This window comes from Juglans regia, chromosome 8 (assembly GCF_001411555.2).
Source record: "Juglans regia cultivar Chandler chromosome 8, Walnut 2.0, whole genome shotgun sequence".
Classification (NCBI taxonomy): Eukaryota; Viridiplantae; Streptophyta; class Magnoliopsida; order Fagales; family Juglandaceae; genus Juglans; species Juglans regia.
The window spans coordinates 5,507,984-5,532,560 of record NC_049908.1 but is presented as its reverse complement, the minus strand read 5'-3'; the positions used below and the strand labels follow the sequence as shown (position 1 = coordinate 5,532,560).

The 24,577-nt window shown below is 38.0% G+C and overlaps 1 protein-coding gene across 6 annotated transcripts; it reads right to left on the bottom strand.

Moving 5' to 3' along the window:
* Positions 1 to 130: 130 nt before the first annotated feature.
* LOC109001145 (CSC1-like protein RXW8) lies at positions 131 to 23,809 on the bottom strand. 6 transcript variants are annotated; one of them, XM_035693097.1, is made up of 12 exons: positions 23,319 to 23,806; positions 20,156 to 20,581; positions 19,105 to 19,251; positions 18,020 to 18,083; positions 17,712 to 17,921; positions 16,566 to 16,751; positions 14,505 to 14,803; positions 2,790 to 3,066; positions 2,026 to 2,304; positions 923 to 1,156; positions 619 to 796; positions 131 to 534 (listed from the first exon to the last, which is right to left on the bottom strand). In XM_035693097.1, exons 2-12 carry the CDS (start codon positions 20,434 to 20,436, stop codon positions 464 to 466), a joined length of 2,226 nt encoding a protein of 741 aa, XP_035548990.1. In that variant the 5' UTR covers positions 20,437 to 20,581; positions 23,319 to 23,806; the 3' UTR covers positions 131 to 463. The 6 variants fall into 6 exon arrangements, with proteins under 6 accessions (XP_035548990.1, XP_035548991.1, XP_035548986.1 ...); XM_035693098.1 differs by having other exon boundaries at positions 23,378 to 23,806; XM_035693093.1 differs by having other exon boundaries at positions 131 to 796; positions 23,319 to 23,809.
* Between the last annotated feature and the right edge of the window lie 768 nt (positions 23,810 to 24,577).

Genomic DNA, 24,577 nt, shown 5'->3' with positions numbered 1-24,577 from the left:
TGCATCACTTCTCGATTCTTAAAATATCTCTAAATTCAAATGCTAAAGTCCCATCCTAAAATTATAAGGCTGCCCAATCCATTTAGTTTGTCGTTCTCGCGTTGTTTAATCAAATGTCGAATCCATTTAGTTTTGTTTAGCATTGCATAACATTAGATACTCAGTTACCTTTGGACTTTATCATAATTTTACACAATTTGTACAAGGCTGTAGTCACAACAGTACAAGGTAGTATTTTCGTTTTGTATAACGTAACAAAACTTCTTGATTATAAAGTAAAAGGTGTAGAAGACAAAGAACCGATTTCTATGCTTGTTGAACTACGCATTTTGCGACCAGAGTCCCCAGCAGCAGCACCTTTACCGTACAAGGCTTCCCAAAATATATATTTTCTTTGGCGCTTGTTCATGATGGATAAAACTCTGACATTAACATGGAGAATGAACAAAACAATGAGCTCAATTTACTTCTTGCTGGTTTCTGCAATATCCAAATTGCAACTAGATGACCCGTTTAATTGGTCTGCTTCCTTTCCTGAAAAGAGAAGCAAAGACAGCCATCCAATTATTTCTTTGATTCCAGGTAGTGGGAGTCTCCCAAGCATTGGGTGAATCAAACCTGGGTTCAGCTTCTCCGGATCAGAAATGCTCTTCCCATCGTCGTGATGATTCAAGCATTCAGATCTACACAACTCATGAGGAGTTTCTGTGAACTGACGATATGCAGAATGTAACTTTTGATAAATCTCTTCCATCCTCCCACACTGCTCATCTTTTTGATCCATCTCAATAAAAACCTATAAACAATCCAACTATCAGGCTTGAAATTTATCTTTTGTTTCAGAATTATCGAAATAAATTCAATGGAAGGGAAAAGAAAAAAGAAAAAAACTGTTGAGAGAGGGTCCAATTAGAATTACTACCTCTGCAGGAACCACCTTAAATATTGGAAGAAATCTCTGCCTACAGTACTCGTGAAATAGAAGAGTGCAGATAATCAATGGAATGGTAAAACCCGAAGCCACAGGCGATCGTTTGATTCCAAAGACCCCAAGCGCAATAATTTGAGACAACACCAATGAAAAAATTGTTGTGTTGTGGGCAATAGGCCAGTACTGTCCCTCGCTTTCATATTTTGGAACATATACATTGAGAATCTGAAAAAGAGTAAACAACATCATTTCAAATGATGGGATCAGATCAAAATCTCCAGTCAAACAAACAAAAAAGAGAGAATATTGAAAAAGAGAAAAATAATATAATAGGAACAATATATTTTCTTGTTGGAATACCCTGCTGGATCCTATTATGACCAGTCTATCATATAAAAGCATCAGTTACATACCTCAGGCGGAATCCATCGCCTGACATTTTTATCAGACAATCAAGATGTTTTGCCCTTACTGGTATCAATTATTTTTTATTTTTTATAAGTCTTACTGGTATCAATTATGAAGAATCATCACATAAATCTTTACAGTCTCATTTGCATTTGGATGAAGCATATGTATTCCTCATCCAAAAAAAAAAAAAAAAAGGAGAACAAATAAATAAAGACTATTTCCTTGGCAGGTTTTATACAGAGAATGAAGGGGAATTCTTTTCATACATATCCCTTCAAAATAATTCCAAATACACACTGATTTCAATTCCAACATCTTCAAATTCTCTGTTTGGGTTTACAGAGAATTTTTCTTGCTGTGTAGGCACATAAAAAGCAATTTCCATTTTCAAAGTAAGAGAGAGATGCTAAGAACATATTGCTAGAAACCTATGACTAACTTGGGATAAGAAAGCTGGCTGGATATGTACATAACAAACAGAACTACATGAGTTTACAACTCTGTATTCAAACACATTATGTAACTACAATGGCGAATGGAAGAACAAGCTCTGCATTGTGGAAAAAAATATGATCAATCACTAATTAAAGGAGTCGGCTAAAACTAAATACATTCAAGCAGCATATACAAACAGTAATCGCAAGTAACATCATAAAAGGTAAAAGACAAGATAAGGCACTCACCTGGTTTTTATACACAAGGTAAGCAAGTGAAAAGTAAATCAGCAAGAAGGGCAACATTAAGGGTGCCAAGATGGAACATGTGAAACCAAGGAATCCAAATAAGAGGACTCGTGGGACTTCTGTATGGTAGGGAAAAGAGAAAGTGCAATTGGACGAATCATCCTTGATTCTGAGTACGAATCTCTTGACTAGATTGCAGAAAAGAGCAAGAAATTGCATCACTTCACACGACAAACTTGCCCAACCAGATGTTAAAACATAAGTCATGAAGAAGCTAGCCTGCAACAATTTGAAAACCAAAATCACAGTAATAAGTTATTGAAAAAACTTCTACATTTCCACAAGAGAAGAATACAGGTTTTCCCCAATTTCTCTACTAGTTGTAATTTCCAGTTATCATGGCAGGAATTTCATCTCTATGTCCGTCTCCACAAATAATAATTTTTTTCCCACAGGATCATGATGTTTTCTACAGGATTGCAGCTCTCTTTATTTCATGAAAATCTAATAGCCAAAGAAAAGACTTAAAATAGAAAGAAACTGATCATGAGGGATTATTTGACAAATAAAATTCTCATTTGTAAAGCCTTATTCAATCACTAATTGAAAATTAATATTACTCAAAACTCGCATCACTTCACATGACATAATTTAATATTCATGTTAGCAAAACAGAAAAACTGAATGAATGGTATACTCTGCATGGAGTAGCATAATCAGAGACAGGTAAATAGCAAATTAACAAGGGAATCAAAGAACACTACCTGCCTCGGCACAGCTTTGGCAAGTTGTGCAGGTATGTCTTTTACACTAGAAAAGAAGCTCAATTGGCTAATAACAGATCCCGTAAAAATGTTAACGAAAAAAACATTCCAGATTGTGAAGTATAGGACTTTGCAGCATGCACTCCTTTTCCTCCCGCTACGGGAAATAGACCCCTCCACAGCTGAAAATACCATCATGGTTGGTGGAACTGTATACAGGGCTAAAATCAAAATCACACTTGGAAGATAACCTGTTACCACCTGATTCATAAACTTCCTGCACCAGGCAAGGGATAAATTTACTTGAAAAAAAGTACATTTCTTACAGGGAATATAAAACTAGCCACTTTTCCAAAATTCAGTTCATACGATATGATATCTCATACTGAGTGAGTATAAGTGGTGTATGAGATCCCATATTACTTGGAATAGAAAAATTCTTGCACTTTATAATGATTCCAATGAACTTCAATTATGCCATTGACTAGTCCTATTGTAGTATGGGTCCAGATGTGACAGCCTCCCTTGGTGCATTACAAATGGTATCAGAACCAATCCCAACAAGAAATGTGAGACTTGAAGCATGCCACCTATGATGGAATGAACCCCAACAAGAATGTCCGAAATTTAAGGAGGAGAAACTGTGATATCCCTTACTGAGTAAGTATTAAGTGGTGTAAACAATGAGTTGGCAGCGGTGAAAAAGAGTAACCTGTAAACCGGATCAGACCAGACCGAACCGATGGGTTTGGTCTGGTTCCGAGTTCGGTTCAATCCGGTACCGGTTTCATTTTTTTCAAAACCAGTCAAAATCGGTCCGGTTCCAATTTTTCTTTTTCTAACACTGGACCGGACCGGTTCATATATATATTAATTTTTTTATATTATATATAATTTTTATATATAATATATGTAATTATATATAAAATAATTTTGTATTATACGATAAATTACTAATTAATATAATATTAAATTTTAAAATCTTATATAACTAACTATATATTATCATTATAGCCTATTGTATTAATAATTATACTAATACTATATCACTATATATTAGAATATACTATAATATATCACTATAGTTTATAATACAATTATAATATATATTATAATATACTACAATATATTATCATTATATTATTATATACTATAATATATATACTATATAATATACCGGAAAAAGGGGACCGAACTAAACCGAAACCAGTAAAACCGAAAATACCGATTTAGGGGTGTAATCGGTGTGGTATCGGTTCTTCAAATCTCAAAACCGGTATATACCTGTTCGGTTTTAAAATATGTCCAAAACGGGACCGAACCAGACCGGTTGCACCCCTTTAGGATCCCATAATGCTCGAGAGGGAGTTCTTGCGCTTTATAATAATTCCAAAAGGCACCAATTGTACCATTGACAAGGCTTTTTGGAGTATGGACCTAGGTGTGGCTTGGGGCTCTTGCATAGAGCACTACATACAATGCCATCAACTGTACCTTTTGAATCAATGGCTTTTCAATTATTTCATACACATAGCTGCTACTCTAGATCATATCGAGGTAAAAATAAAAACTATAGAAATTTAATAATTCAAGAAAAAGAATTATGAGCAAGAAGTGTGTCACGGGGATGGATGATTATTAACTTCATCAAATTTCTTCACAATTCTCACAAAAGCCTTTATATGTATATGACAAGATCTGTGAAATCCTGATGGAAATAAGTTGGACAGCTATTTAGCAATTTTATTCGTATGTCTAAGTATGATAAGAAAGTGGACTGAGAAAGATAAAATGTCATTATCACACTAAACCATCAATGCTAGGTTATCCTTCAAAGCTACCACTAAAGTTCCATTTTTTAGGAGGGGATGGCAGAGTTTCGAAAATCATATCCGTTTTGTGGGCTAAAGAAGGCACCAGAATCAGGTTTTTGCATGATGTTTGGTGTGGAAATTGCGCTCTTGATAGGGCCTTTCTAGCTCTCTATCGCATCGCAGCCAACAGGGATGCTTCTGTGGCAGATAAGCAGGTAGTTTCTCATGGTTCTCACTAGTGGAATATCCTATTTAATAGGGATATTCATGATTGGGATTTGCATACCGTTTCAGAATTTTTCAGGTTGATATACTCCACGGGAAACACTACAACACAGGGGGATAGGATGTAGTGGAGGTCCAATGGCAACAAGAAGTGTACAGTCAAGGAGTATTACAAAATATTGGCATCACAAGGTAATGGTCCCTTCCCTTGGAAGAATATTTAGAGGTCTCATGTGCCTTCTAAAGTAGCTTTCTTTGTATGGACTGCTGGTCTTGGGAAGATTTTCACCACGGACAACTTGAGGAAGAGGGGGCTCATTGTGATGGATTGGTGCTACTTGCGTAAAAAGCAAAAAGAATCGGTGGATCACTTATTATTGCATTGTGAGGTGACAAGAGTGTTGTGGGATGAGATCTTTAGAAGAGTTGATATCACTTGGGTAATGCCATTGAGGGTGGTTGATTTACTAGCTTGTTGGAAGGAGATTCAAGGCTGTCCTCAAGTGGCGACAGTGTGGAAGATGATTCCGTTGTACATTATGTTGTGTACTTGGACGGAAATGAATAAGTGGTGCTTTGAAGATAGGGAGCGCACAATGGCGCTGCTTTAAAATTTTTTTGTACACACATTATTGCTTTGGTTTTCAACCATTGTCCTTAATGGGGACAATGCTCCTAACTTCCTGTCTTTAATCTATCGTTCCTAGAATGTATTTATGGTCATTTTGTATACCTCATGTGTACATGGGCTATGCATATTTTTTTTTTTTGATAAGTAATAGCTTTATTAATAACAATGTAATAGGCATAGCCCGAGTACACAGGGAGTATACACAAGAAACACCTAATACATTCTAGAACTTAGAAAAACGAAGACAAGAACGCGTTTACATCCCCTCCCTTCAGTACAATAGCAGAGAACCAGCTAATTAGAGTACTTATAAAAAACTTCCAAAATGCATCTCTATTGCGTTCCCGATCATTAAAGCACCGCTCATTTCTCTCCCACCAAATACACCACATAATACACAAAGGCAGCATTTTCCAGGCAGCTACCACTTGGGGACAAGTATGCATTTGAAAGTTAGTCCAGCATGTTAGGAAATCCACCACTGCTTCTGGCATAACCCAGCACAGCCCAACCTTTCCAAACACACCATCCCATAGCACTTTAGCCATTTCACAATGAAGTAGAAGGTGGTTGGCTGATTCCGCTTCTTTCTTGCACATAAAGCACCAATCCACAACAATCATTCCACGCTTCCTCAGGTTGTCAATAGTCTGAATATTCCCTATTGCTGCTGTCCATACAAAAAAAGCCACCTTTGACAGAACATGAGCCTTCCAAATCCTCTTCCAAGGAAAGCCAATATGGTGCTGATTAAGTATCACTTTATAATAAGACCGAACTGAAAACTTCTTGGAGGCTGTTTGCTTCCAACAAAGTTGGTCCCTGCTCTGTCTTTTTAACACCACTGAATACAACTGTCTAAAAAATTCAGTAACCTCTTCTACTTCCCAATCCTGGACAGATCTTGAGAAGCCTACATCCCAAAGCACCACTTCATTGGAAGATACCATCACGTCGGAAACTGAAGCTTGCTTATTAGTTGCCAACCTGAAAACAGCCGGAAATGCTCGAAATAATTCAATATCCCCACACCAAACATCAGACCAAAATCTGATTTTTGAGCCATCACCAACCGAGAAGTTAACTCACTCCATACGAATCCCTACTCTCCATGGTACACCATCCTCCCCAATCACTACCATACTTGCGATCAATCACCCCCCTCCACAATGCTTCCTCTTCCCCATGATATCTCCATAGCCACTTCCCCAACAACTCCTTATTGAAGCTACAAAGACTATGAATACCCAGACCTCCATCAGCAATCGGACGGCAGATTTTTTTCCAGCTTACTAAGGGAGTTTTGATCTCCTCTCCCAAGCCTCCCCAAAGGAAATCTCTATATAATTTTTCAATACGATTGGCCACACCAACAGGTAAAGGGAATAGAGAAAGGAAGTAAGTTGGAATATTAGAGAGAGTACTCTTAATAAGAGTAATCCTACCCCCTTTAGATAAGTAAATCCTTTTCCAAGCTGCCAACTTCCTCTCTATCTTCTCGATCACACCATCCCAAATATGTTTGGCCTTAAAAGATGCCCCTAACGGTAATCCCAAGTATTTAATGGGCAGCAAAGTAACTTTACACCCCAGAAATTCAGCCAAGTGATGAATATTATGAACCTCTCCCACCGGTACCAATTCCGATTTACTTAAGTTCACTTTTAATCCCGAGATGGCTTGAAAACATAGCAGAACAGCTCTCAAAATTTGAATTTGTTCCCCAACAGCCTCACAAAAAATGAGAGTATCATCAGCGAAGAGCAAGTGTGATATAGTAGAGGGGCCACTAGGATTGGTTCCCACTGAAAATCCCGAAATAAATCCTTCTCCTACCACTGCCTCCACCATTCGACTCAAAGCTTCCATAACAATGTCAAACAAGAAGGGAGATAAGGGATCCCCCTGCCTCAAACCTCTAGAACTCGGAAAATACCCACAAGGCTGTCCATTAACAAGAATAGAAAAGCGAACTGTTGAAATACAGTGACTTATCCAGCCACACCACTTATCACCAAAACCGCATCTTCTAAGCATATACAAAAGAAAATTCCAATTTACATGATCATATGTTTTTTCCATGTCCAACTTACAAAGGACCCCCGGATCTCCTTCCCGTATGCGGCTATCTACACATTCATTTGCAATCAACACCGAATCTATAATTTGTCGTCCTTTAACAAAAGCGTTTTGAGAATTGGAAATGATCTTCCCCATCACTTTGCTCATTCTATTTGCTAGCACCTTTGAAATAATCTTATAGACACTACTTACCAAGCTAATCGGGCGAAACTCCTTCAACTCCGAAGCACCCACTTTTTTTGGAATTAATGCAATAAAAGTGGCATTCAAACTCTTCTCAAACTTCTGAAACTCATAGAATTCATGAAAAACTTTCATCACATCCTCCCGCACAAAGTCCCAACATTCCTGAAAAAATGCCATAGTAAAGCCATCCGGCCCGGGAGCTTTGTCTCTCCGCATTCCACACACCACCCGATGCACCTCAATCTCTTCGAACGGCCTTTCCAGCCAGCTTTTTGAAGAAGCATCCACCGCTGCAAAGTTCAATCCATCTATCTTAGGTCTCCAATCTTCCGTCTCACTAAGGAGGGAACTAAAATACTGCACAGCATGCTCTTGGATCTCAGCCGGTGATGTAAGGAGATTATTTTCAGCTTTTAGCATCTCGATAGCGTTGTTACGTCTATGAGAATTAGCCATTTTGTGGAAGAAACTAGTACACTTATCCCCCTCTTTGAGCCAAAGAATTCTCGACTTTTGCCTCCATGATATTTCTTCCCTCAAAAGAACCCTCTCAAGTTCTATTTTTACTTCATTCAACCTAGTCAAATTCTCCTCACTATCCCCATCAGCTTCCAAGGATTGGAGCTCATCCCAAAGGGTTTTTTTCTGCTGCTCAACATTCCCAAAAACCTCCTTGTTCCAAGTCTTCAAATCAGCTTTTAAAGCTTTAAGTTTACAAGCCAAAACAAAGCTAGGAGTCCCCACAAACTGATACAACAGCCACCAATTTTTTACCATATCGACGAAGCCCTCCACTTCTAGCCACATATTCTCGAATTTAAAGTGCCGTTTGCCCTCATGAATACCCCCACACTCAAGAATAATGGGGAAGTGATCAGAACCTATCCTTGGGAACCGTTTTTGGCACAACTTCGGATAATGAGCTTCCCACGACGAAGAAACTAAAAATCTGTCTAGTCTTGAGCTGCCTCTAGAGTTGGACCACGTATGTTCACCCCCCACCAACGGCAAATCCAGCAATTCCAAGTCGAAAATCAGTTGAGAGAAAGCCTCCATTGCTGCAGTTATTGAAGAAAGACCTGCCCTTTCACTTGGGAAACGCACAATGTTGAAATCCCCACAAATACACCAAGGAAGATCCCACATAGAGTATACCCCTGAGACTTCATCCCACATCAGGATCCTATCCCGATCCCTAATAGGACCATAAACACTTGCTAATGCCCACGACCACCCATCTTCCACATTCCTTAAAACACATGCCACCAAGTAATTTCCAATACACTCTTCTACCATCTTGACAACTCTACTATCCCACATGACTAAGACTCCACCCGAAGCACCTGAAGAGGCTAGATAAGACCAGCCTACAAAAGAACCTCTCCACAAGCTCCTAATAACATTTCTGTCCACAGTCACTAATTTTGTTTCTTGAAGACAAACAACATCAATCTTCCAGCTATGAATAATAGACCTGATGCGAAGGCGTTTGTTGACGTTATTGAGCCCCCTTACATTCCACGACATAATTTTAGGCTTCATTAACAGATATGGCATCCCTCCCCTTAAATCGATTCCTCCCTGAGGTACCCTCCTTATTATCGTAATTAATGGAACAATGTAATCTTCTCAACTCCCGCTTCTTTTTCATAGAAGACTGCTCTGCCGTGGACCGACCAGCTTCAATAGCAACTAAAAGTGCCCTCAGTTGATCTTCATACCCCTCATAAAAAAGACCCACACAGCTTTGAATTTTCTCCACTTGTTTAAAGACCCAATCTGAGGTTTCCTCCGACACAATCTGAAGAGGAGTCATTTGTAATGGAGATGAACTATCCATCTCTTCCTCATAAACAGCTACTTCGAGTTCTGGCACCAAAACCATCCTAGCTTGCTCTTCCAGCTCTTCTGAACAATTACCTCTCAGCTCTTTCAGACCTTCCAGCTCATTTTGTCGCTCAGAAGCCTCGCACTGTCCCTCACCATCCTCCACAATTTCCCCTGCCTCCAAAACCATCTGAAGCTCCTCCGAAATTTCCAATGTGCCTATCGGCATAGTCTGTGCCAATAGTGGGGGAGTTTGAGCTGATATCGGCTCCGAAACAAAGTCTCGGTCTTGAGCCGAGACTGTCTTGCCTTTGCTCCCGAGAGAGACGACTTTATTCCTCACGTTTGACTTCGGGATCTCCTTCTCTATTACCTTCGACTGAGTCTGTGTAGGATCCGAGACATTTGATTCAGCTCTTACGCCAGAACTATCTAGTTTTGCCCCTCCGTGCTTAACAGCTTCTGCTACCGGCGGTATAACTTCCATCGAAGCTACGAGAGCCTGCGTCGACACCATCTGAGGCTTCGCCGACGTCAGAGGCCCTGACCCACCCACCTCTGGGTCCGCCTCGAGCAGCGGCTTCTTCCTCCACACCAGAGCTTTCGGTTGATTGGGCATGGATCCGGAATAAGGTTTGGGCTGAGCCTTGTCTGCATCTTCAGACTCCAGTCCACTGCCCAGGCCCAAATTCGAGCCCATAACATCTTTACCCAAAACGCACCGTATCATCCCATTGACTCTAGCAGCCATCTCTTCCAGCGCTACATGCATATCCCGCAAATCCTTCAAAATATCCTTATGCCCATACTCACCTCTGCCATCACCTTCCCGTCTCTGTGCACCTACCCCCTCTACTCTTTTCAAGCTTTCCGAAGCAGATTTTCCCCCCACTCGAGGCATCTGTAGAGCCTCCAAGTAAGTCCGAGCTACTGAAGACGTCGAAGAAGGAAGGTCTCTCCCCTTAGCACCTTCGTTGCTCACCTCCCTTACAACTGCTGCAAGCCTCCTCCACCCCATTCCTTCCCTTTCTCCAGGGATAAAGATGAATCTCCGACGTCCCTCTCCACTATATTCCACTAAGGCCAAGAAACACCCACGGGAATTGAAGCTCTTCTGTGCGATGTATCCCCTGTTACCATCTCTGTAAGCAGAATAAAACACCTTCCTTCCATGCTGAGAACATTCCTCCAAGGCCCTTAAAACCCAGCAAGCTGTATCCCAGCCCAACTTCAATGTTTGTGATCCTTTCCATCCCCTCTCCGTGATTAGCACATCACGCCCCTCCCTCCTTATCTCAAACACCTTCGATTCAATAGCAATCCTTCTCATGACTAAGATAAGCTCTTACAATCTAAATACTACACTAGACTACATGCTAATCACCACTGGACTACATGATAATCACCATAAGAAATTACCAACACAGCAGCAATGCACAAGAAAACCAAGAGAAGAAAATATTGTACGGAGAGAAAATACACAGCAGTTCAGAATTCTTTTTTATGAAGTACCTCCAGTCTATTCATGAGCATTGGGATTTAGAAATTTCCTCCTAAGACCTCTACAGAACAATGGGCTATGCATATATCATTCGTATCAATAAAATTTACCTTTTACTTATAAAAAAAATTAAAAAAAAAAGTTCCATTTGCCCATGCAATTATGGTTCATTGGCCATATGCTAATGCTTTAAAAATTAACATTATTCGGTTATGAACATAGATATTCTATCATGAATCTATATGCTAGTGTATGTTGTGTATCTTCCAACAAATTAGAATTCCCTGACTTGTCCAAAAGAAAAGCCCTATAATCTTACATCTCCAGTTCATAAAGTGAATGTGTTTATTAACACTTCTTATCCACACAACACCAAAAAATGAAAGACTGAGGTGGTTTTGTGGAGTGGTGAGGGATTGGTGGGCTTCATATTCCTTTCACGATACCCCTAGTTTTATTGTGGATGGTAAACTCAAAGCCCTTAAACTGGATCTAAAGAAGTGGAACATTGAGGTCTTTAGACACACGGATGAGCAAAAATATCTTCTTTGTGAGCTGCATTCTCGAAAAGTTGGGGAGGTCACTGAGGAGCCCTCGTTGAGAAAGATTGAGGTGGTGCCTGAGTTAGAAAGGGTTTTTTTTATGGAAGAAATTTCTTGGAGACAAAAATCAAGGAGGACATGGTTGAAGGAGGGCGACAAATGTACTAAGTTCTTCCACCAAATGGCAAATTCCCACAGGCGCAATAATGTGATGAGGTGATCCAATCAAGTAACACGGTGCACTAATCCCCGGAGGTTATACAAGACCATATCGTGAATTATTATGAAGATCTTCTCAAAGAGACTGTGGTGTGGCGTCCTAAACTGGATGGGCTGTTTTTTGATCAGTTGGATGTTAGTGCAGCAAGTTGGCTGGAGAGACCATTTGAGGAAGCCGGAGTGCAGCAGGTGGTGAGTGCTATGTGCAAAGATAAAGCCTTGACCCTGGATGGATTTTCTTTGGCCTTCTTTCAAGAGTGCTAGTATATAGTGAAGGATGACGCGATGCGGATTTTTCATGAGTTTCATCTTTGTCACAAGTTCGATAAGTCTCTTAATGCTACCTTCATTGCCCACATCCCGAAGATAGCGGGGGCCATTGAGTTGAAAGATTTCCGTCCTATTAGTTTGGTAGGCGGGATTTATAAAATCATTTCAAAGGGTGTTAGCAAATCATATGAGCTTGGTAATGGAAAAAATTATCTCCAAATCTCAAAACGCTTTTGTAAGGGTAGGCAAATTTTGGATTCAGTTTTAATAGCAAATGAATGTTTGGACAACCAGTTGAGGGATGGCATTCTGGGAGTCATTTGCAAGTTAGATATGGAAAAGGCCTACGACCATGTGTGCTGGGATTTTTTGCTATATATGTTGAGAAGATGTGGCTTCGGGGATAGGTGGTGTGGATGGATCAAACATTGAGTTTCGACCGCTTGGTTTTCTGTTTTAGTTAATGGCCAACATTGTGGATTTTTTCAGAATTTGAGGGGTTTGAGACAAGGGAACCCGTTATCTCCTTTCCTCTTTGTTGTAGTTATGGAGGCCCTGAGTCACATGGTGGAGGCCGCTGTTGGGGGGGTTTTCTTGCTGGTTTTTTAGTGGGTAATATTAATAATGAGGTTTTATCCATCTCCCATTTATTATTTGCGGATGATACTCTAAGTTTATGTGATGCTGAAAGCGGACAGATTCAAACTTTTAAGGGTTGTTCTATTGTGTTTTGAAGCTATTTCGGGACTTAAGGTGAACTTGGGCAAGTCGGAATTGGTCCCGGTAGGGGAGGTGGCGAATATCTAGCCGAGTTGTTGGAATGCAAAGTGGCTACTCTTCCTATGAAATACCTCAGACTTCCTTTGGAAGCCTCTTTTAAAACGAAAAACATTTGGGATGGTGCCGTGGAGAAGGTAGAGAAAAGGTTATCGGGCTGGAAGCAGCTCTATCTTTCAAGAGGGAGTAACTCTCATCAAAAGTACCATTTTCAATCTTCTCACGCACTTTCTTTCCTTATTTCCTTTACTGGTGGGGGTGGCTAATCGGATTGAAAAATTATTTAGAGCCTTTTTGAGGGGTGGCATGGGTGAGGAAAATAAATTTCATCTTGTGAATTGGCAAAAAGTGTGCAATCCGAAGGAGTTGGGAGGTTTGGGGGTGCGTAACTTGATCACTTTTAATAAAACTTAGAAAAGTGGTTGTGGAGATTCCAATTGGAAGGGACTTCGTTGTGGAGAATGGTTGTGGGTCGAAAGTATGGTTGTGATTGGGGGGGTTGGTGTTCCAAGGAGGGTACGGGGCCTTAAGGTGTGAGTCTTTGGAAATTTATTAGAAAGGGGTGGAAGGTGTTTGCAACACACATCAATTTTGAGGTTGGAGAGGGCACAAGAATTAGGTTCTATTTTGATGAATGGTGTGGTGAGAGAGCTCTATTTTCTGTTTTTCTAGGTGTTTTCAGATTGGCTGGAAATCAGCAGGCCGATGTCTCAAATGTGTTGTGTCGAGCCATTGGTACAGTGCATTGGAATATGATCTTTTCTAAAAATGTGCAGGATTGGGAAGTTGAGGAGATAGCAAGTTTTTTCAGCTTGCTTTATTCCAAGAGGATAGGAGGTAATGGGAGCGATAGAATGCCGTGGAAACCTTCAGGGAGTAAAAAATTCTGTTAAATCTTTCTATAAGGTGCTGACAAATTATCAGTCCATTGCGTTTCCATGGAAGGGTATTTGGAGAGTTCCTGTGCCTCCCAAAGTTGCATTTTTTACTTGGACAGCAGCTTTGGAAAAGATTTTGATGGCTGACAATTTAAGGAAACGGGAAATGATCGTAATGGAGTGATGTTATATGTGTAAGAACAATAGTGAATCGATTGACCACCTTTTTTCTATATTGTGAGGTGGCAAGGGAGTTATGGGATGGCATATTTAGTAGAGCCGGGTTGACTTGGGTTATGCCCAAGAGTGTAGTGGAGCTCCTAGCATGTTGGAATAGGCATCATTATAGCCCTCAACTGGCTGCGACGTGGAGGATGGTTCCTTTGTGCTTATTGTGGTGTATATGGATGGAAAGAAATGAGAGGTGTTTCAACAACAAGGAGAGAGCTATGGGGGAATTATGGAATTTTTTTGTACTTTCTTTAGTTCAATTGCTTTCTGCTCTAGTTTTAAAGGGAGGGAATGTTCATGAGTTTTTGCTATCTTTTCAGCTTTCTAGAATGTAACTAGGTGTCTATTTTGTATACTTCTTGTGTACATAGGCTTTGCCTAGCTTTGTTTGATCAATGAAATTTCTTACTTATCAAAAAAAAAAAAAAACCCCAAAAAATGAAACATTCAAATGAATTCTAAGGATAACAAGTAAACACAGTCATCATCACAATGTTTACCCCTTTTCTGAGTTATCACAATATATACTTACTTCTTTAAGAGTCCCCTCAAAAATGGAAATGTTTGTTGTAGCTGATCTAGCTGAGTCAAGCCTTGTACAAATGTTACGGGAATAAGAAACACCAGCACAAAGGCAATGGAAGCCACAAGAGTTCCTATCTTTCGGATCCAAAGTTGTCTATATGGTATACAAAGGTTTGACCAATAAACATCATGTGGCTCAGGAGCCAAGACTGACACCCATAACATGGGATTTGAAGATTGAAGAACCTCTGCCGTAGTAACAGCAGCATAGCGAGTCTTGAAGAAAATAACAGCTGCAGCACACTCCTGTATGGAAGACCAACATGCTTTAGGCTACTAGTGACAATTTGTAAACCTTAACGAGAAATGAAAATGTAACTGGTGAAGAAGTAATAGTACAACGAGAGAGAGAGAGAGAGAGAGAGAGAGAGAGAGAGAGAGAGAGAGAGAGAGAGAGAGAGAGAGAGAATAGGAAGAAGAAGAAGAATGGCATATTTTGTAACTGGTACAATGACTAAACTGCAATGAGTTTAAAGCAAATGGAGGTGTCATACAAATCCAGTTTCAAGTGTACCACCACAAACCATGTCTGCAAGTCAAACCTAGACAAACTAAATAACACTAAATCTCAATGTATTCTAATGTTTAAGCAAACAATTTCATCACACTTCACCTACACCATCCCGTCACTCTCCCACGCCCACAAATGCATGTACAGCAAGCATCATTTTGATCCCAAACCATACAACTGAGTGAAGAACACATAATAATGCATAAGAAAGATAGACAGGAACAAAAGGGAAAATACATTAACCTGATGGTGATCCGGCAAAAGCCAGATCCTCCGGGAAGATCTAGATAAAATCTTAACCTAAAGGATTTATTTGTAGGTGAGGTGGTAGCTTAAAAGGATCCAAACCTAAAAGATTTATTTGCAAGTGAAGTAGGGCAGCTTAAAAAAATCAAAGCTCCCACTAACAGTTTACATCTGAGCACTCTTTGACAGGTTATGAGAATCAAACATCAACTTTCTTATTTCCACTTTTTAATTGGACATGTTATGAAAATACAAAATAAAATTTATAAACCATTTTTCAACAAGTGTGTTCATTTTTTAAAAAAGGCACAGGAACAATCCAAGCACACAACTTAAATAAGAAAAAGAAAATAATCAAAACTAAACACTATTATAGCAAATCACCATATCATGGTGCAACATATGAAAGACGAGTAGAATGAGGATTTTTGTAGGGGGAATAATTAAAAAAAAAAAAAAAAAGAACTTCAAGACTTGGCAAATACAATTCCTTCCAAGTGTCCAAAAGCAGTCAAACTGAATTACTAAATTATTTCCAAGAAAAAAAGAAAGCCCTGGAAGCAACTTTTCACATATTTAGACTAAACGTTTTTCTCCGTTAAAAATCACATATTGCAACTATTCTGAAAAATTGATCAACCAAAAGTACTTGCATATCTTGGAAAAAGCTAGACAGGCAACTAGAGAAGCTTAAATTGCAACATTGGACATTCCATGCTTTAAAAAATAAAATAACCAAATTATAACAATCCAAGGAAATTTTAAGCCACACCTGGACCTAATACTCTAAAAGAACTAATCAATTATAAATTGGAGCTACTTGAAGCTTATAGCAACAACTTCTCCATACCAGGTAATGTGAGAACTCATTCACCACCCACTCACATCAAATCCAGGGTATTAAAATCCCCCCTTAAATCTATGGCATCCTCGTTAAGCCATTTAATTGTAAGTAACACAGCCCAACTCCCATAATTTGGCTAAGTTGGCTCTCATACCATTTTTAAGGACTCAAAGAAAGCTCGAGCCACACATAGGTTTATAATCCAAAAGAACTAATGAATGTTATAATTAGAGTTCTTTGCAATCATTATAAATCGCAAGAGCCTCTCCCTCACACGTAATGTGGGATCTAATTCACGATTCTTTCATACTAGATCCAGAGCTTACAAAGATGGAGAGAAGAAGTCAAACATGAATTACTTGCACACAGAAGTCAAATCCGAAAATCAGTTCATGCCAAGATTTGACCTTTCTTATAGTAGCCAAATCCAAATCACCGAAGCCAGTTTTCCCGCTAATATTATCCGTCTCACGAGAAACTATCTCAAAAGATTTTGTAGGTCCTCCACAAAGACCTCGTGGCATAAAACTTGGCTGGCAGTTCTGTTCATGAGCAGCCGCCTTAAAAGTCATGTACATCTTCTCTGCATTAGTCTGCAAATATTGAACAGATCTTAGAGGTCCAAAAATACAAGATAATAAGGCACTCAAAACATTTTTTATTTCGCAGCAGTCAACCAACTTTAACTCAAAACAACAATGCAGCAAAGGCCCCTCTTTGACCATCATAGTGAATATGCCATACAAAGCCTCGTATACAAATTTAGTTGCATAGCAACAGAGAGCCATATGGAAGCATCTAAATTAAGCATACTATGACTGATGCCTTAGAAGACGAGAAGCTGACAGGAATTACTGCACAACATGCGTTTAGAAAATCAGTGGCAATGGTCTGATGCAATAATTCAAGTACTGATCAATATTATTGCCCAGATAAACTAGAATGATCAAGTAATGCATGAGGATGCATTATTCACTTCAATCACAGAGTAACATCCATTCATCATTTGGTGCTAAAAAAAGGTCAGTACAAATCACAACACTAATCGTGTCCACATGATGCTATGACTCATGATATCGTGGAATTTCTTATAGTATAGAATGGCACATTAATTATGAATCATAGCAAAACATTAACCGAAATCATTAGCACTCTCACACTGAAAGAAAGATGTGGTGCTTGATTACTAAAAAAAGAGGTAGTAGACTCCCTTGGATTTGCAAATTGGTTTTCTGAAAATAATGATAAAAAGGGGATATTCCATCCAAAAAGCATCAACCATGCTGACTGATATAAATGAATGCTTGGGAAAGAAAAAAGAAAATTGGGCATTCCAATTTCTATTTTTGTTATAAGAAAAACATGAGCGTGCATTCACCTTAAACAATATAAGAGTTTGAGACTCAAGCATATGATATACAGATGTTAGCATGGTAACCAAAATGAAGATTTAATAAGCCAGGAGGAAATCAATTCACGGACATGCAAATCTAACATATTAAAAGAAGTGTGTCTATGCGTGGCTGGTTATAAATAATCAATTGCTCATTTACCATCAGTTTCTGTACTCTACCAGACCGATACACCATTTGGTGTGACAAATAGCTTGATGAATGATACTTTGTGAAAAATTTATTCACTGTTTCACTGTAAGTTTCATGTGAGCACCGGGGGATAGAACGAACAAGAACTGTAAAATGACTTGGATTTGGAGGAGCTCCAGTGATATGTTTTAGTCTCATCTTAGCGATGCTCTTGTACTCCTATAATAAATATAGAAGATTTGTCAAGAAAGTTACTAGAACCTTGAACAAAAGATAAGCTATACAAAGTAGATGCTACAGAAGAATTAAATCCTTACAAAGTAAAGGAGTATGCAAGCGGAACAGGTTATAATGTATAATGCGAGACAATGAGTCCAAAGCCTGAAAAAAAAAAAAGGAAAAAAAGAGAGAAATCAATTTACAGCAGTCTTGTAACAAAAACTAATTATTTCGATAACAAAGGTGATTAAATATGGGACAACTGAAAAGCGATAATTAATACCAGATCAAGGTTATAAACTGCTTGAGTAGACTTCTACTCGAACAAATTAAAAAAGGATGAGATGGCATTTTCCTTTTGGAGCATTGTATGCATGCCTAATAGGTAAGGATCTAAACACATGTTAAAAAGAAAAAATAGAGCAGATAGTTCTTTAATAAAACAAAGATCTGGGATGAACATGAGTATAGAAATATTCATGAATAGCAGTGAAAAAAAAAAAATTAGAGAGGCTTTTTTGGGGAGTGAGATGAGATGAGATGAGATGAGAATTTTGTGAATAGTAGTAAGATAGTTCGTGAATAGTAATGAGATAGTTTGAGTTGAGTATTTTTTGGGTTTTGGGAAAGGAGAGAGAAAAAGTTGAATAAAAAATATTATAAAATTAAAATATTGCAATAATATAGTTTTATAATATTATTTTTATTTTGGGATTTGAAAAAGTTGGAATTGTTTTTATTTTTTATTTGAAAGTCTGAAAAAGTTGTAATGATTAATTTAAAAATTTTGTATTTGAATTATGTTTGGGAATAAGATCAAATGAGATCAAATGAGAAATATAAGGCCGCAAACCTGCAGACTAATAAGTGGTAAGACCCATTGAGAATATGTTTAAATATGAGGTTTTTTTAGTTTTTATAGCAAGTGTCAAAAAAGATTTACAATTATGTTTTAAAAAAACTAAAACAAAAAATCCACAGCCAGCCCGTGGTGGCCAGCCTGGCCACCTGAGGCCACCATGGGACAGCCCAAATCGGCGCTCTTGGTGGCTACCACCATGGGGTGGCTGTTCTTACTCTTTTTTGTTTTAATCAAAAATATTATTAAGGAGGTGGCTTTTTGGGAATAAAGTCTTTAGATGTCAAAACCCCCTCTAAACCATCAACAGAAAATATCTCATACCACTTTGAACCTTCTTTAACATTTGCAATAGTAAAAACTTCCAGCGACTCTAAAGGGATTCGCTTGTGACGCATTTCTTGCCCATGATAATTCACTGGAAGTATTAGAAAAAAGCAGATGACGACAGCAACGGAAAAGATTCTAATGCTGCAGAAAATTAATTAGCGTTAGTAAGTTTCAATTGAAAAACAAGCAGTTTCTACAAACATGGAAATGAGACTGAAAGCAAAACATAGATACATAAAAAGAGAGACCAGTTTCAGAGCATGTAGTTTGAAATATAACTACAAAGCCTATTGCTTAAAGAATCTATGGCATGTATTAAAAGGAAAGATTGTTACAAAATAATTAGGCGTGCTAAGAGTTGCCTCCACAACAATTGAATTATGAGAATGGACATTTAACAAGAGGAGTTCAATAAACAAAAACAACATCTAAAATTTATATCATTAGATACATAGATTATGATATATTGTAAATAAAACCCTGTGAACCCTACACCCACCAAGTTCAAGTAGCATTCCCAGTGTGCTCAGACTGTCTACTACAGAAGACTTCCCCAATTTATTACAAAAAAGAAGACATGCACCAAATATCTAACAGGCCCTCGGTCTCAGCTTCATCATCCGGATAAGGGGCACAAAACCACATATAAATTATTAATATGTGAAGCATGCAACTTAATTGACCTAGAAACCTCATCCAACTCAAGTAAAGATATTTATATTATAGACAGTTCCTTTTACTTTTCAATTTTACTTACCAAAAATATTATAGACAAGTAAAAATGAATTGATACAATGGTAAAATGTCCAAAAAAAGTGAAAGAAAGTTGATCTTATGCAAAAAGCTTCACAACAAGAAGAGAGATGAAAAGAACAGAATAACAATAATCCACACATCAAACCATCAAGCAAAACCAACTATAAGCATCTTTCCAAGACATCCACCTTCAGAAATTCGTACAATCTCATTACATTTTTCACCAAACAAATAATAAGGCACAAATTCACCTTTGATTGTCAACAAGTTTTGGGTAGTAGGCAATCACCTGAAAACAACCATCCTGAGAAACACCGCAGCATCCATGCCTCCAGTGGCCAATATTTCCTCTTCAGTTGTTTCCCAAGCTTTCACTATCCAACTAGGAGAAGGAACAAACCTCTCAAAGCTGAAAGGATCACTAGGTCTTGAGCACACTGACACAAGCCTTCGTCCAAAGTACACGCCTACATTGCTTGGTTGTTTTCTCAATACGGAATAAAGTGATAAAAGAACAACACACACGCCTATATTAATTCCTGCAGAAGTTAAAAGCGCAGAAATGTCCATCTCCGTTCAATATGTCGGTAAGCTTCAAGCGTCCTATCACTTGAGGAGAGGAACATAGGATGTCAACATGATTTCCATGGGCAGAAAGCATGCGGTTGTCTTCACTTCCGTGGAAAAGCAGCTTTACTTGACTCTGGTTTCTGAGCTGCAAAACTTACATATCAGTCTTTATTTTCTGCTTAGTGAAAAACATAACATGTCTTGAATTCTGTACAATGGTACGTATATTGGACTCATGTCAGTTTCTCACTTATATAATAATGTTGAAGCATATGCAAAAGCAAAGAATTAACTTCACTTCAACCTTAAGAATAAGCAACAAGATACCAAAGCAGAGCATAAGTTTTTTTTAGTAATCAAAATTTTTTATTAAAAGAGTAAACAGCATAGCCCAAATACACAAGAAGTATACAAGAGAACCACCTAACTAGAAATAAGAAAAGGCAGCAAGAAAATATGAACCTCGGCCCATTAAAATCTAGAGAAGATGCACAAATAAAAGGGGTATTGAAAACAAAAGTTTTAAGCTCCTCCATCTTCCACTCACGATCTTCAAAATTTTCATCGTTCGTTTCTTTCCAAATAAACCACACCATATAGATATAGGCATCCATCGTTGCCTGCAATTTATGCGCTACCATGGAACCTTCTCCAGTTGAAAAAAGGGTCTACTAGTCTTATCGGCATAACCCAAGCCACCCCAACTCGACAGAAAAGAAGTCTTTCCACAGGGCATTGTCAAACCCACAATGGAGTAAAAGTCAGCCTACAGAAGCATTGCTCTTTCTACACATATAGTACCAATTTATTACAAGGATATTAGAATTCCGTAGGCTATACATGGTCAGTATCTTCATTAATGAGGCTGTCCAAGAAAAAAAAATTGCTCTCAAAGGCGTCACAGTCAACCAAATACTCTTCTTCCATGGGAAACAGCTACAATCCTTAGGTATAAGGGCTGCAGAGAAAGATCAAACAGAAAACTTCCCTTTCATGGAAGACTCACAAAAAATCTTATCTACACCTCCAAGACAATCTAGTAAAGTACAAGAGTTGAAGATTTTAAGAAAGTATCAACCTCCTCATCATGAGCAGCTCTGAAAAAAAAACAAAAACATTCAACTAAGGGGAGCCACTTACAAACTCTAATAAATCAACAATTTGAAGCCTTCACCACGCGTGCAATACTATACATCTATGAGAAAGCTTCCTTGAGAACCCTGTTACCACACCACAAGTCTTGTCGGAATCTAGTTCTAGAGCTATCAAACACCTTGAGTCTAGCGTGACTAGAAAAAAATCCATCCTTTTCTCCTGATAGTTTTTCCATAACCACCCCAAACACAATCAATTTAGAATCCACTACAGGTTTCCACAAGGCCTTCCCCCTCCATTGGTAACGCCAAAACCACTACCCTATAAGTGCAAAATTGAACAAAAGCACGTCTTGAACTCACAAATCTCCCTCAAAAATATGAAAGCCCACCTTGGCCCAGTTTAGTTAGTAAAATTTGGACTCTTCACCTAGCCCGATTCATAAAAAGTCACACTGTAGCTTATCTCTTCAATTAGCAATGCTAGTGTGAAAGCGAAACAATAACATAAAAGATAGAGCGGAATTAGGTCACTTGATCAAGGTGATCCTACCACCTTTAGACAAATACATCATCTAATAATCAGCCAATCAACACTCACTTTTCTCCATTACTACACCATCTTGAAAAGACAAAAGAGAACCTATAAAGAGGTTCCCAAACAGAGGCCAAGATATTTCACAGACAGATAAAACCTTGCACCCCAATATGGTAGCCAAACTTCCCACGCACCACCTACTCTTTATAATATTCCAATGGGATTCCAATTGTATCACTGACTAGTCCTTTTGGAGTACAGGCCATGTGGCTTGAACCTTCCACTGGGGCATTATACTATCAAAAACATTTCCCACAATAATGAATCACTCTAACTTAGCCAAATTCACTTTCAACCTAGAAACAAATCCAAAGCGTAAAAGAAAGGCCCTCAAAAAACAGAGGTGACTGTTTGCCCCCAAAAATATCCAAGTATTATTAGCAAATAAAAGATGGGAAATGTTAGTGCACCAAGATTACTAGCTCCCATATAGAAGCTTGAGAGAGAACCTCCATCAACTATAGCTGATAACATTTTTTCTAAACCTCCGTAACAATAACAAAAGATAACATAAACAACGAATCACCATACCTCAAACCACGACAGCTGCTAAAGAAGCCAGTAGGAGTCTCATTCACCAATACAAAAAAAAAAAAAATACCCAAGAGATACAATGCACATCAAAGATCATCATTTCTCCCAAAACCCGCATCTCCCAAGCAAAGAATAAATGAACTCCCACTTAACATGATCATAGGCCTTCTCAATATTTAATTTGCAGAGTACTCCTGGCTCACTTGAGTTGAGCCTACTATTCAGACAATCAAAGCAAAATAAACACACATTTAGCAAATGAATTTTGAGCCTCAGGATGAAAGTCGCACAAGAGTATAAATAGCAGGATTACTCATGTCAATGATCCCCAATAATGTTTTCTAAACACAGCAAAAATAATATACGAACATTTCGCTTTGGGGCTAACCTACACAAAAAATGGCTTTTTTACACAGTAGTTTTATTATAAAGCATGATGTTTATCATTCCATCATCTATAATTAAAAAAACTGCACATAACAATCTTTTTTTCCTGAGTTCGCATATTACAACTTAGCCCATGCAAGAATCCAGTAGAAAGAAAACCCATAATCGTGAGGGAAAAGTATAATGCATGCAAAAACCTTAAAACAACCCATAAATGATGTTAAACATTATCGACGAAATAAATTTGAACAAACTAAGTGTACACGTACATAGGAAAGAAGTGGGAATTGAGCAAGTCGAAAACAGAAACGAGTCGAAAACAGAAAACCTGCTCGGATCTTTGATTGAAAAAAACGAACAAGAACTCGTCAGTTATGCGAGAATTCCGAGCGATCAAATTCCCGAAAGGTAAAAACTACGAGTGCACCAAACTGTCTTCAAAGAAGCATAAAAGAACCGAAGAAATAAAGACTGTGAACGCGTCAAAACTTGTACGCCATTGCGGCTTTTCACTTCGACTTCACAACAACAAAGATCTGGATTTGATATGACGGGGAAGGAAGGAAATCCGAAACCCAGAGTCCTAGATCATCAAAAGGGAAGACAAAATGGGTAGTAAAAAAAGCCGCTGATGTTCTGACACAACACGCAAAGGGCAATGCAAATGTCCTTGTCTGAGTGAGTTTCAAGAGAATCGAGGGAAAAAAATCCGAAGTAGAGGGAACGCCACGTCCCGTGCGAGTATAAATTCCCAAAGACACCGGCACGTGGCCAAAACAAGGAGCTGCGTCTAACTCCGGAAGTTCTTCATCAATGATCCCGCGGCCCGCCTTCCACCGTTCCGCGGATACGATTTCATCGTTACAATTTTTTAAAATTTTTATATAAAATATAATTAATTATTTAATTATTTAAAATTTTAAAATAATAATTATATTTTATTTAAATTTCAAAATAGATTTAGACATACAAATTTATTTTATTTCATCTTATTTTATTATTATAATTTTTTTAAATTTTTATATAAAAATATAATAAACAATTTAATTTTTTTAAATTTAAAAATAAAAATTTTATTTTATAAAATTTTATTTAATTTTTAACAAAACATCTCATCTCATCTTAACTCTCTATCTAAATACACCCTCATTTAAAACCATCTTATTTATCTTACAATCCAAACAGAACATAACCGTATTCACGCGTTATCAGGTATTCAAGCGTCCTCTTTATAAATTGTAATCATAATTATTATTAAATTCCAGAAGATAAATGTTTTTTATAAGTGAAAATCATAAGGTTTAAGTTTAGAACGAATATTATTTTCAATTAATAATGCTCCCATGAACAATTTTTATGGTATGGTTCGGGTATAACGTTATTCTTATTTTGAAATATTTAATAATTTTATTTTTTTAATTGTCTAGTCAAATTATATAACTTATTTAATGAGAGAAAAATACAATACCGAGTATTTATATAGAGTCCATATTATTAAGAAATCTTCTCATTATACCGTTCACGTGAT

Bases quoted from the DNA above. Each gene is read 5' to 3' on its own strand.
- LOC109001145 (XM_035693093.1), bottom strand. From the start codon at position 20,436: ATGGACATTTCTGCGCTTTTAACTTCTGCAGGAATTAATATAGGCGTG. The intron at 18,084-19,104 runs GTATGAGATATT...TTTTTTTTTCAG, and splicing joins GTTAAAGAAGGTTCAAAGTG to GCTTTGGACTCATTGTCTCG. The intron at 1,157-2,025 runs GTGAGTGCCTTA...ACTCTTTTTCAG, and splicing joins ACCTTGTGTATAAAAACCAG to ATTCTCAATGTATATGTTCC.